The 13604-nt window shown below is 38.0% G+C and overlaps 1 protein-coding gene across 1 annotated transcript in view; it reads right to left on the bottom strand.

Moving 5' to 3' along the window:
* LOC140228283 (DNA-directed RNA polymerase III subunit RPC1-like) overlaps positions 1–13604 on the bottom strand; it is a 32720-nt gene that overhangs the window by 14567 nt on the left and 4549 nt on the right. Inside the window, exons 7-22 of the mRNA XM_072308508.1 lie at positions 13084–13205; positions 12373–12472; positions 11848–11925; positions 11045–11182; positions 10573–10724; positions 9950–9995; positions 9392–9487; positions 8768–8908; positions 7599–7668; positions 6652–6779; positions 5731–5866; positions 4917–5081; positions 3064–3148; positions 2422–2509; positions 1616–1727; positions 803–916 (exon numbers count right to left, since the gene is read on the bottom strand). Of these exons, the coding sequence (XP_072164609.1) occupies positions 803–916; positions 1616–1727; positions 2422–2509; positions 3064–3148; positions 4917–5081; positions 5731–5866; positions 6652–6779; positions 7599–7668; positions 8768–8908; positions 9392–9487; positions 9950–9995; positions 10573–10724; positions 11045–11182; positions 11848–11925; positions 12373–12472; positions 13084–13205 (1771 nt within the window). The remainder of the gene's footprint in view (positions 1–802; positions 917–1615; positions 1728–2421; positions 2510–3063; positions 3149–4916; positions 5082–5730; positions 5867–6651; positions 6780–7598; positions 7669–8767; positions 8909–9391; positions 9488–9949; positions 9996–10572; positions 10725–11044; positions 11183–11847; positions 11926–12372; positions 12473–13083; positions 13206–13604) is intronic.

Here is a 13604-nt window from a genome sequence, read left to right as displayed (position 1 = left end):
AAGAATGACAAAAGTAATATTTTGCAAATTGAAATTTGAAAATGAGATATATAAAAAAAAACAGATCTGAAATTCAAGTTTTAAAATAAGGCATAAAATGCCCAATCTCTGGCAAGCCTTTGAACAACATCAGGATGGACCACATGATTTTATACATTTTAACCTTTGATGATAAAATGATTGAATTTTATGAATTGATTCTCAAAAAGACCATATTGCAGATGAAAAATGAAGAAAAATCTGCTTTATGGATGGTTAAATCCGAACACTCGACATCAACTTTAGAAAACAGTTACATCTCTGGGGTAATTTTGAACATTTTGTATTGACTAGCTAAAACACACATAGTGGGTCACGGATGTATCTAGCACAATATGTCAAGTGACAATATATTCATTCCATCTGTTATTTTCTTTTCAATTGTACTCATGAAGCTAGACTTTGCATCCAAACGTTGATTGCGGATCAACTGATCAGAAAAGAGAACCTTTTTACTGGGAGTCAAGCATGAAAGCTGAAGAAATCATTGTCCTGGCCTATTCATATGTAAAAATCATCTATCTCTTGCTGCAATTCAGCTCATACTGACAACAGGTAAAAAAGCAAAAAACAAACAAACACAAGGAAGCCTGGATGTCAACCAGTTACTACCAAGCACCGGCAGCTTTACCACCAATTTTCAACAACCATCAGTCTAATAGTTGATGTAATGATGGTCTGATGTGTAAAATTCACAAGGTTTTTGCTACAGAGAACATCATGTTTGTTATGAAAGCTAAGAGCTTTGATTAAAAGTGCTTACAGTGTCTCTTGAAGTGTGGGAGGGCTCTGTCCTCAAATCCATTTGGGATACGCTTCCCACTGATGGCCTGCTGTCCGACACATGCTATCATCTGAGAGATGTTGATGAAGGAACCTGCAGGAAGCAAATAGATCACTCAGTCAGTGCACAGAAGAGCAAAGAACAGACTTTTGAGTTCAATATCAGATATATCCTCTGCCATTTTGAATGGCCTCCTTCATCATGTCGTGGGCCCAGGTGAATGGTTGCAATCCCACAAAACGATCTGTGAGAAAACATTTGTATGTTCTTTGGGAAAGATGACAGTGGCAAAGCTCTTTAAGAGATATCTAGGTGCTTTAAGAACAGCTCTCACCTCCTGTGGCCAGTTTGAAACAACAACAACACTAGGGGAAAAAGCAGCCTGTGTATTGCTCTATGAACATCACATATAATGACTAAACATGAAGAGGGTCCATGAGGGAACACAAAGGCATACTGAGTAAAAGGAATACAGGTTCCATGTACAGTGTATCTCTATTCCTCCTAAATCTTATTAAAAGCTCTCTCAGAACCTACAAGTCTGTCAGGGCTTTTCACCTTCAAAACATTCTTTGTGAGTTTTTTTCATATATTCTATTTCATTTCTATTTTCTAAGCAAGATATTGATTGGTAACTGATACTTTAATACTTTTAGGGGGACTACAAAACTCTTGAATTACACAGCTACAACCATTTTTAATCTCTCAAAGAATCATGAAAATGCCAGTCATAAACTCTGATTGAAAAGGGCTCAGTGTGAGCGTAGAATACTCAAAGTGAAACTATAATACCTTTTGAACCACACACAGCCATGGTGAGGGGACTGTTGCTCTTGTGCAGCTCTCGTAGACAAGCCTTGCCGGCGTGGTCTCTGATCACCGACAGTTCCTTTAGGATCATCGACTGGAATAAAACAAAGGGCCAGGTTGACAGACAAGCCTTAAAAATTTCCTCAGACAACTATTTGTATTCTATCATCTTACTCAGAGGAGAACTTTCTTGAAGTCATGAATTTGAATACCTGTTGTACTTCATGAAGGAAAGGAGTATCATATGGCCTGATCTCACAACAACAATAAAAAGAAATCATGCTCAAATAATGCTTTCATGATGTTTTGGCTAAACACTGCTACACATTGCTACACACTGCTACACACTGCTTATCTATTACCACAAAAATCATAATCTTGTTCTATGTATAAATGCCATGTTCTCATCAACAGTCTCCAATAATTTTCAAGACATATATGTGACACTTAGTGGACACTGTCAATGTCTCCTAAATGTATTTCATTTGAAAGTCACACTACTGCTCTCTTTGCATTTGCTGAAAAAAAGTCAGTAAATCAAAAAAGAAAGAAAAGTGGGCACCTTTTCAGATAAAGTGATAATCACGATTAATCCCAACTGATTTGTCCTCAACTGTACTTGACTGTAAGTCAGAAACGTATCATCATGCAGAAGCACATATTCTATCAAAGGAACATGGAATCTATTGCATTTTTTGCATGAAAGGTCTGTGGTCTCTGTGTTTTTGTTTTTGTTTGTTTGTTGTTGTTGTTGTTGTTTTTTTCTTGCAATCTCTAGTGTTCCTTACCTCCAATGTTTCCTCAGCAGTGCATCCTGGCTGGGTCTGTAGCTTTCCCTTCTCCAACTCCATGATGTACTCATCACACTTGGTGTACCTGAACAAACAAAACAAAAAGGAAGATGTTTAGAAAAGTTACAAACTATCTCTTCTTTTGTTTTTCCTATTCACAAAAAGGCAAGAGGTCAAGAGGTCTGTAGCAATGGACGGAGCCACTGACTTTCTTTGATGATATAAAACTATTAGTAGTTCCCAGCAACCTCATATGCATTGCAAAAGACCAAAAGTAGGCTTTGTCCTGCAAAAAATGAATGGCCCTCTTCTGCCATTAGGATGTCTTAGTATGTGATGTCTGTTGTAAACATATCTTGAGAAGGATCATAATGAAAGTGCAAATCCATGCATTCATGCAGTTAACACTTTCTAGATTTGACCTCATATAATACCATACTCTCAATTATATATCAGTCATTTTGTGGAACTTTTTTCAGCATGATTCAATGAACAGGCAGCCTCAACTGTACTTGCTTGAATACATTCTAAACCATGTAAAAGACGTGCCTCTGGCAATTGCTCTTATATGTATAAAATGCCCGTAAGAACAACTTCATACATAGATATGTTAGAAAGACTGATGATGCAATAACTCACCCTGCATGGAGTAGCTGTTTCTGGGCCTTGATTAGACCGACTCCTGGCGTGACGTCTCCAATCCCGATGGAAAATCCTCGGTTACCTGATCATTTCATGCAAAAAGGGAATCACACATTGTCTCGACTGCAGTGACAGCTTTCAAGGAATTACAGGCAATGCTTGCAGTCTGACCAGATTGAAGAAAACTGAGTACGGACATGTTACAGGCTATTTACAGTTTAGGGATACCACAAATGGAAAAAATGCTGAGCCTTTTATGTCTTTTATGATCATGTCAATGTCCACATTTTTATACGCGAATGTCCATAATATCTTTTTTCGTACAAACAAAGAATAAAGATCTTCCATATCGATATTCATGTTGGTACTTTTTAGTACATATGATTTTTGGTACTTTCTTTCAAGTTTGTCAGTCTACTTGAGTTAGTGCATAACAAAATTCATGGAACTAACAATACAGAACAAACTTTAACTAGATTCTCTCTGTATATTCTTTATTCAATACTTTCTGCTAATCATTGTTGAAAAGTATAATATTGTTTCACACCAAAAACTCAGGTAAAATTACAGTTGAGAGAACCTGAGGCTTCTAAAATTCAACTGTATAACATGGTGGCAATATCTCCTAAAATGGAATGTCTGGGAGTGCTTGTAATGAACTTCCTTCCCAAATCAATCTACTTTGCATAAATTTGCCCTACAAATGAAACATGCACATCCCATATGAACCTAATTGACATTTATTCAAAATCACTGTCTACATCATTAAAAGTAGCGTACTGATACATTCAATGTAAGCAGGAAGCAAAATGACATCTACAGGGCCTATATTACGTCTCTATCTGCTGTAAGCATACAAATATTAGTCTGTATGATATGTACATCATTTAAGATATATCCATCTATCTGTATGAGGGTAAAAAGTACACACATTAACAATCTAAACTAGAAATGTCGCTACAGCGACTGGTTATACCCCCGCCAAACAACATTTCATAAGCTTTGGTCAAAACAACATTTCATAAGCTTTGGTCAAAAAACTGAGGAAGTAGTTAAATCCGCAAGTTCTTTCCTTGATCTTCTGCCATTAATATGCCGTTACCATGGCAATGTACTTTCGGGTACTGTCGAAAAATGTGTCTTGCACATGTACAACCAAAGGCACACATCTGTTCCAAGTTTCATGGAAATTGGGCAAAAACTGAGGAAGTAGTTTGCAACACAAAATTTTCCATCATTTTGGCTCATAATATGTGAGCTGTTACCATGGTAACATACTTTTTGTCACTGTCAAGAAATGTGTCATGCTGACCTATATCCTAAGACAAACATTCAATATGAATTCCATGAGAATTGGAAGAACACTGATGAAGCAGTTTTGCCATAAAGCATTTTGCCCTATATTTTACCAATAACATGCCGTTACCATGGCAACGCACTTTTTGCCACTGCGGAAATATGTGTCTTGCACATTAACATATTCAGATGAACATCTGTACCTAATTTCATAAAAATTGATCAAAAACTGTGGGAGGAGTTCGCGACGCAAGATTTGTACCCATTTTTGCCCATAATATGCCGTTACCATGGCAACGTACTTTTGGGTACTGTCAAAAAATACATCTTGCACATCTACAACCCAAGGCACACATCTGTGCCAAGTTTTATGGGAATCGGTTGAAAACTGAGGAAGTAGTTCGCGACGCAAGATATGCAACGGACCGACCGCCCGACCGCCCGACCGACCGCCCGACCGCCCGACCGCCCGACCGTCTGCTGATTCCTATATACCCCCTTCAAACTTCGTTTGGCGGGGGTATAATGATGAGACTATGGTAGTGAATACTGACTGAGGAAGGCAGGGCAGAGTTTAGCCATGCGACTCATGGCATCGGCGGCCACATCCTCTCCATAATCCCTCAGCAGGATGTAGAAGATGTTGTTCTTGGATCCTGAGCCCAGGGTGCTCTTGTCCATGGCACCGCACATCAGCTGGCTATTATGGACCACAATGTCTAGATACATGGGCAAACAAAAGAATCACTGTCAGGAAACTGCAATGAATCAATCATAACAAGTTAGCTGTAATTTCCAAAGAGCATCATCACGGGTCTTTACACTCTTAGTATGTTTAAATCCACTGGTTATTGGAACCAGAGGTATGATATGCAGTAAGACTACAGGGATCATATTATCTTGGAAAAACGGGTAAAGGTCATAACTTCACTGACCAGCACTCTTATCAGGACATTTGATTTATTGCTATAATATGTTCAAATATGTTTTCATCTTCTGGCAGTTGGATGCCACTTCAAAATCCTCACATTTTATCCCCAATGTTTTTCCTATCAACATAAGGAAAAGGTAGGATCAGTACTGTTGTTTAATGCTGCTACACAAATCTGAAAGCTTATGGCACACATGTCAGACATAAAGAAAAATATGCATGTCAGACATTTGTCTGGTCCCAGCAAGTGTAAGAAGTGTTTTCCTTCATATGAATCCCAATATCAGACATACCTGCGACGTAATATCTTACATGGTCTTGATGGTTACACCTTTTACCATGGGATTGGTGCAAAAAGAACAAATATTTTCTTACAAATTCTGTACAAATAAAGCTAAATTCATTGCAAGTGAAGAAAGATGGAAGATTGGACTTACATGAGTCATTGATGCACAGATCCTCTCCAGATGAGTAGTTTTTACCCTTGGTGCGGAGATTGGCATCGATATTGCTATGCACACTGGGTCTCAAGACGAGACTAAAGACCTGCTTTCCAGTCCATAGTCGCACCGGCTGAACAAAGACAAAGTTATGATATCAGGAATCCTCATTTGCACTGTGTTTAGCATGAAACATGTACAAGCACTCCTACCCTACCATCAAGTAGCACATCACAATTAAGACATACCACTGATTTGTGTAACAAACCTGGTATGTACATTCAACTAACCCATTGTCACATCAGCTTGATAAATGCACATGCACATAAGATATTTACCCTGATAACAATCCAGGGTGATTATGCAATATTTGGCAATGGACTATTCCTCAATGGGAAGAAATTCATTACAATATTTTCATGCTTATCTACATAACAGAAGGAACTCTGTCATGTTAAGTTCGAAGAGCTGCTGTCAATATTTTGTACAGATTAACACACCCAAGTTCTTCGAAAATATGATGAAACAAACTAACTCTATAAGATCAATCAAAAGATATATGTGTCATTTCCAACTTTCGATAGATTATGTGATAGGTAATCCATATAGTTTTAATTTCATTGAGTCTGCAAGACGTATAACTAAGCTTTCCCTTATTACTTTGAACATATTTTCTCTTACTGCTATCTTGCAAGACAGCATTCCTTTCTAACCCTATTGTTCCTCTTACAGCAAGATGTCAAGGAATAGGTATTACAAACTTGACTGACCAGTACTTCACAAGTTAGCTTTGAAGAATAATCAACTGTCAGTAAATATATGGCATAACAAAACCAAGATTTTCAAAGAGTGAGCTATTCTGACAATACTGCCCACTTCCCGACGACATGTCTCACATGACGATGTCACAGGGGTTACCTTCTGAATGGCGGGAGGAGGGAGAGTGACCCTGACATTCTCTTCCCGACTGGACAGCATTGCAGCCACCAGCTGACAAGCCCTGGCCCGGTCAAAGAACACCTCCTTGGACGTCAGCAAATATGCTCCTACAAACACGCAGCCATGAATGAGAGTGCATTACTACAACCATAGCTTCAGAGACAAGAGGACATGATGCAATATCAGTGATTCACAGTCAACAACACTTCAATAAGTTCTCATGGTTTTTATAGCCTGAGACCATACTGCCAAAACCACCACCATCACTACTACTAATAGTGATGATAACATTTCTGCTGTTGCTGTTGTTACTTCTAATTCTCAACATTTACTACTACTAGTACTATTTTGATTACTGACAAAATGAGAAGTAAAGCCATGCCATCCAATTTCATAGCAAATGTCAATGGCAATGCAAATAATGGTAATACCGTATTCATTTTTCTCATCATCATTGTCATAACAAGGGTAAGGCAAACCATTGTGTCATTGGGCCAATAAATCATAGTCACAGACTTCTAAACTGTTCCATGAATGGTCATAAATTATTATTATTCACCCACACTTCTTACGACACTAAGTTAATCAAAAGTCACATAGCTGGGTTTCTATTGAGGACTTCATCCTACAATACATGCATAGATTTTTCTCCTTTTTTTTTTTCAATTTCTCTATGTGCTTGCTGCTAGCATCATGCTTCACTGTGATTAACTGGACAAGCTATGGAGTGAAAAGCAATTACCAATAACTGTCATTTCTGGAATATCATACTTGGAAGAATCAACGCCATTGTTATACGATTCCAGAACAGCGGGACAATTTGTGTAGAACTTTAGATTCCTATCAAAAAAAAAATCCGGAACATAAGAGCAAACATTTAGGGTATCCCTTAGAGGATTGTAGGCCAGAGAAGACAGGAGTGATACCTGTAATGAAGTCCTGGATGGCAGCGATGAGAGGCTCTCCATTCCTTGGAGTCACCAGGTTAGACTTCACCTGTTGTTAAAAGTGACATGATTGAATCCAAGACATTCAAAACTGGCAAACAGGCTAAAATAAAAATCGCACAGATCTGGATAAGCAATTCTTCTGAGCCTACACTAAAACTGCACAAGGTAAATATCAATGAATGATTTATTTAGAGCAGCAATATGTTATTTGCCTCATGAGTTAGTCAATTCATCTTGAGGTGAGCAGCAGCTAACTTTAACAGAAATTGTACACATTAAAACAGAGATAAGACACTCATGGAACATTTCATATGTTAAATGAATAAATCAGCAACAATATCAGATAATAAAACTTTGAAACTGTCTTTTCTAAAACATACAAACGAATAAACTTATGTTCTGGTAAAACTTAGCCAAATTCGGAGGGCTTATAAGAAGGGCAACTAGACTAAGGACTTGATGTAATATTTCAAAATTGATCTATCACCACTACACACTGTTCCCTTGCAATTCTTTAGTGTTTGACTCCAACTTGCCAAGAAGGATTCACCACTACTCACGGCCACAAAGTTGCAGAGTCATTCACATGCAGAGGATATGGAACACGTGCAAGTTTCATAAAAATTGAGGCTTGAAGAAAGCATTAAATCACAATACCTGCATCTACTTTACTGGTAATAGGGAAATCGTGTTCAATCTGATACAAGGGTTTTGTTGTTGTTGTTGTTGTTGTTGTTGTTTTGTTTTGTTTGTTTGTTTGTTTGTTTGTTGTTGTTGTTGTTGTTGTTTTGTTGTTTGTTTGTTTGTTTTTTTTGGGGGGGTTAGTTGCTGTTTAGGTAACTGCAGTAACTATTACATGAATTACATTGAAATTTAAACTATAAGGTTTTATGTAGCTGCTAAGGAAGCAACGATTGCCTGTAAGCAAACCGCCATGGGACAGATGACATTAAGTCCCTACAGAAAGACTACGGGCAGGCAATAAGATAAAGTAATTTGCCTAGGGGCACAAACTGTTGCTGCCAGGGGACTTGAACCAGGCACTCTGTCATTGAGAGTTTGTGGTCTTTATCCACAAAGCAACAATAAACAGCTCCTCAAAATATTGCAGGCCTCTGTGTGAAACCTGTATCAGATCAACCTACCCCCATGAGGGTGAGAGCCTCTGCCTTAGCCTCCTCTGTCTGGGGCAGGTGAAGGTTCATCTCGTCCCCATCAAAGTCAGCGTTGTACGGTGTGCACACACATGCATTGAAGCGGAACGTACGGAAGGGCTTCACTCTGGCCTGTGTGGAAGCCAACGAATAAGGTGATGTAAGGGATCTAGGCTGCAAACCAGCTAACTATACACATATACCCTTGGCACAAGTTAAACCAAACACACATATTCAAAGTCAGCATGTGCATCATTGCTCTTACATTTGATTCTGCATTTTTCTGGCTGAAATGTTCAAACAGCAAATTTTGTCAAAAGATGTATTCTTATTCTTGAATCTAATTTGTCTTTGGCAAGCCCTTCATAACTTCCTATCAAATTTTGATCAAGATGGGAAAAGCTTGAAAAATTAGAAATATGGTGTAGAAGAAGAAGAAGAAGAAATAAAGAAGAAGAAGAAGAAGAAGAAAGAGGAGGAGGAGGAGGAGGAGGAGAAAATAAAAGAAGAAACTGATACAATAAGTTGAGCATGATACAGTAGTTCATCTGCACACAAATCAGAATGATGTAACATAGAAACTTGGTGAGATCAATTGAGGCTTCTATCCCTCACCTTATGCGCCATGATGCTGAGTTTGTGAAGGGATGGCTGTCGGTTGAAGAGAACTACGTCTCCATCTATCAGATGTCTTTCCACCGTGTCCCCATACTGAGAAGAGAAGCAAGGATGACAGGTTAAGAATAATCAAGAATATCACTTACTTGACTTGGAGACTACACTTTCTTCTGAAAATTTTCTTAGGATGTTCATTCAAGATATTGAGATCTAAATTGTAACATTCATAGTATTTGTCTCATTCAACTTGCACTTTCACAGAGTTGGTTCATTTTTGACACCGCTAATATTCCATTCATAGAGATTTAATTTTCTTTGAAAAAGGGACAGGTCTAGAAAAAAATGATGAACCGCCATTGAGGACTGCATACTACTTAGTTAATGCAAAAAAAAATAATGATATGACTGCTTCATTGTAATCAGAAGAATATAATTTAATCATAGTGCTGAACACTATGACATCTGCAAAGAAAATACTGCAGCAGGAACCACATATAATCAAAGATCTGGCTTTAAGATAAATTCAGATTTTCAAAGAGGTGGAAGTGAGCATACCTTTAGCTCTTGTGCCATTTTCTGTTTATTACCATACTTCAGGAACCTACAGAAGAAATACAAAGGCAATCGCACAATTGACTAAAATGTATATTCACGAGATGAAAGCAACTATATTCACATTATCATAGTCACATAGAAATATGCCCTTACAGATTTATGTGGCTACATGTGAATAGAATGCTTGCTATAAAGGACACACAGGTTATCTAAAAAAGAGAATTATGCTGTAGTTGACAGTGTAACTTCACAAGCCATCTAGTTTGAGTTACAGTGGATATCATTCTAAAATATCAACTGCAATATTCCATTATTTGTACCCATATTTTTGCAGTTGGCACTATTCATGCCACCATAAGCTTCATATGGTTGCAATTGTATGTGTGCCGAACAAGGATAAACTGGACAAATAAGCTACCCTTCATACTACTTCAAACTACAATGTGATTCAACTACTAATCTGATTGTAGCTTCATGTGAATAAGGGGTGGAGACTTATTATTTATTCTTATGCAATGACAAATTGTTAAAGTGTTCCCTTTTCTGCCCCTTCCTGAACCAAGAATATCAAACCACAGCCATGCTTTCCAGTCTAATAAGTTCCTCAATGATACTTGATTTACATCTTATTCTGGGTGTGTCTCTGGTGAATGAAGTTTGCTCCTGGGTGGATATCACAGCCGTTCATCACCAGCCGCCTCATGAGGGAAATGTTCGACTTGGTCACCTTCTCAGGGTACGTCAGGGATTTGGCCACGTGCTCTGGAACAGCGACCTACACATTGAAACGGAGGTCAGTCAACGGACGTGAAAGATTTGTGAATATCATGTCACGTAAGTTCAAGCAATTCTACAAAGAACACATCAAGCAACTATCGCTTTTACTAATAGAGCCACCCTGTGAAAATATGACAAATAAAAAAAAAAATCAGTCAGTCAATCAATCAATCAATCAATCAATCAATCAATCAATTAATCTACTAGCATAACAGCATTTCTATTATCTCTCATGTAAGACAGAGTATTTCACTGAAAGCTTCATTGTCATTACATCATTGTTTCTCTCAAAAAGGCTCTACACTCTCATTGTCCCACCTCATCAATCCTCAGGTTTGGATCTGGTGAGATGACCGTCCTGCTGGAGAAGTCCACTCGCTTGCCTGAAAGGTTTCCACGGAAACGACCCTGCTTGCCTTTCAGTCTCTGACAAAATCCTCTGGTGGGTTTCTTTGGCTAGGTTTAAAGGGGGTGGGATGATGGGAGGAAATGAAAGATTGATTAACAAGTGTGAACTAATGTTCAATGGTAAATAGATAATGTTATTTGAATATCACATTGTTGATTATTGAAATTACTTGAAACCTTAAAGGCTGCAGGGGGAACCAATGAAAAGGTCTTTATCAAAAGTATCCTGTTGGCATTGGTATAAAGTAATCATCTATGTTTTGTACCAATATGCATTGTTGTGAGTGACAGCAACATCATGTATGAGGTATTTCATATGTTAGCCAAACACACTAATAATTCAAGCTGTGATAAACCTTACTCCCCAACTCACTTCAAAATACATACCCTGCAGAGGATGTTCCTGAGCTTTATTTATGATTATCCTATAAAGGGATAAGATTCAAATTTCTGCCAGAGAAATCACACAAACAGAACAAGAAGCGCATGATTTTTTTTACATAAATAAATCCTAGATTTACTTAATGTATGCATAAGAGATTAAAATGCAAAGACGTATTCTAATTCTGATGCTAAACTAGTAAATTCATCTCGCCCATGGCACAATGAAATATTCTCAGAGAAAATAACATTCACCAGAGAAATTTTGAGGAAATCAGTTGGCTAATGGGATGTGATCGAGTATCATGATTGCATTTAAATAGCTTTGATACCTGCATATTGAGGGGTAGCCCTGATGTTTCACTGTTGATGTAGAAGGCACAAACAAGTTGCAGTAACTCCCAGTCTTCCTGTAGAATGCAATTTAACACAGTGATGATAAAAAGTGATAGCGTCCAGTCTCGGATGAGTAGGATAAAAATCTAACACAATCAAACGATGATCAGATAGATTAGACTAGTGGAAGCAAAGCTTCTCACTCCTAAAACTCACCACAACCATTCTCCTTCAACTATTCACAGTGAGTAAAAATGACAAGTGAAAATACGCAGAAAAGAATCATATACCTGAATGCACTTCATATTACAAGCAAATACACATCACTGATACAAATGAGAATGATTGTGTTCAAGTCTTCTTGTGTATTTTACATCAGCCAGCTGTGTGTGTTCAACAAATCTGTGTATCACTAGTGCATGTAGGATACTCATGATTTTTTTAATGGTGGGTAATTTGTGAAAGCTTTATGTCCTAAATGATTCTGGTTTTGCAGTATTAAACATGACCTATGAACCCACCATAATCATGGACATCTTAGCCCCTGCTCTCCTTCTTCTCTGGATGACATCATTGATGAGGATGATTTCAGTCAGTTTGACTGTCACATCATCTTCATTCCTGGAAAGTTGAAAAAACAAAACAAAACAATAATATTCACCTACAGTAAAACAGATGCATTGCACAATATTCTCCTAAATCTGGTTGGAGCGGTTACGTGGGAATGTCTTGTATCACTTTGGAATGCACTGAAATAAATGTGGGCTTTAAACTGTTAGTGTTATAGGGTTTCATCTTTTCACCAGCACAATTATAAGAACCATACAATGGCCATACTACCTACACAGTCCCTTGTCACCTTGATTATCAGCTTGTCTTGTGTAAAGAGCACACAGCTGCCATACATTCCTATTACTGGGACAATATCAACAGTATTATATGTAGCAATCTTCTTGCTAAAGGAATATAAAGATATCTCTATTTGAGCCTGCTCTTCATTCCACTCTTCTTTTTTTTTATAGTAAGTGAAATATTTGTGAAATGGGTGTAGAAATGCAGATATATGCAGGATTGATGCAGTAAAACTCTACACGCTTGCTTTTAGTCCTGTAATCAAGAATTTGCTATTAACAATGCACTCCACATCCCTTGATAAGAGGGTCCATCTGTTCAAAGTGGCCCTTGGGTTCTGTGTTCTGTGAATGTTACCCCAGAGATTGCTTAGGACTTACGTGCCAGCCTTGAGGTCAGACACCACGGATGGTCTGATGCAGAGAGGGGGAACAAGGAGGCGTGTCAAGATAAGGTCCTGGGGACGGCTGTTGTCAGTGTCCATACAAAGCAGGGGGATGTCCTGTGGTTCACATCAGTGAAAAGAATGACAAGCTATAAAAGCAGTCTACAAAAACATTATTTTGTGAATACATGTCTACAGCAAAGCGAAGCATAAGTGACTGGCTCTGTGTCTGAAGAACATTGGTCCTTGTTAGCAACATTAGTGTGTTTTTATTTGCAACAGAGTATGAAATGATACAGCAGGTAGAAAGGAGACTGAGATAGTATGCTTGCTAATACATGATAAACCAATTTTCTTAAGACCTCTTAGGTCATTCTGAACTTTTCACAGAAACCAGAATAAATCTAGCACACATCGGCATATCTGTGGCACCAAAAACAATACATTGCCTCCAGTGACACTGTTTTCCTTACATTACAGACATTTAAAGAAACAAATGAAGCATAGAGCAGTTTA

The sequence above is a fragment of the Diadema setosum genome, chromosome 5 (assembly GCF_964275005.1).
Source record: "Diadema setosum chromosome 5, eeDiaSeto1, whole genome shotgun sequence".
In the NCBI taxonomy this organism is placed as follows: domain Eukaryota; kingdom Metazoa; phylum Echinodermata; class Echinoidea; order Diadematoida; family Diadematidae; genus Diadema; species Diadema setosum.
Note: the sequence above shows the minus strand (reverse complement) of the source record. Positions and strands in the feature narration are given on the sequence as shown.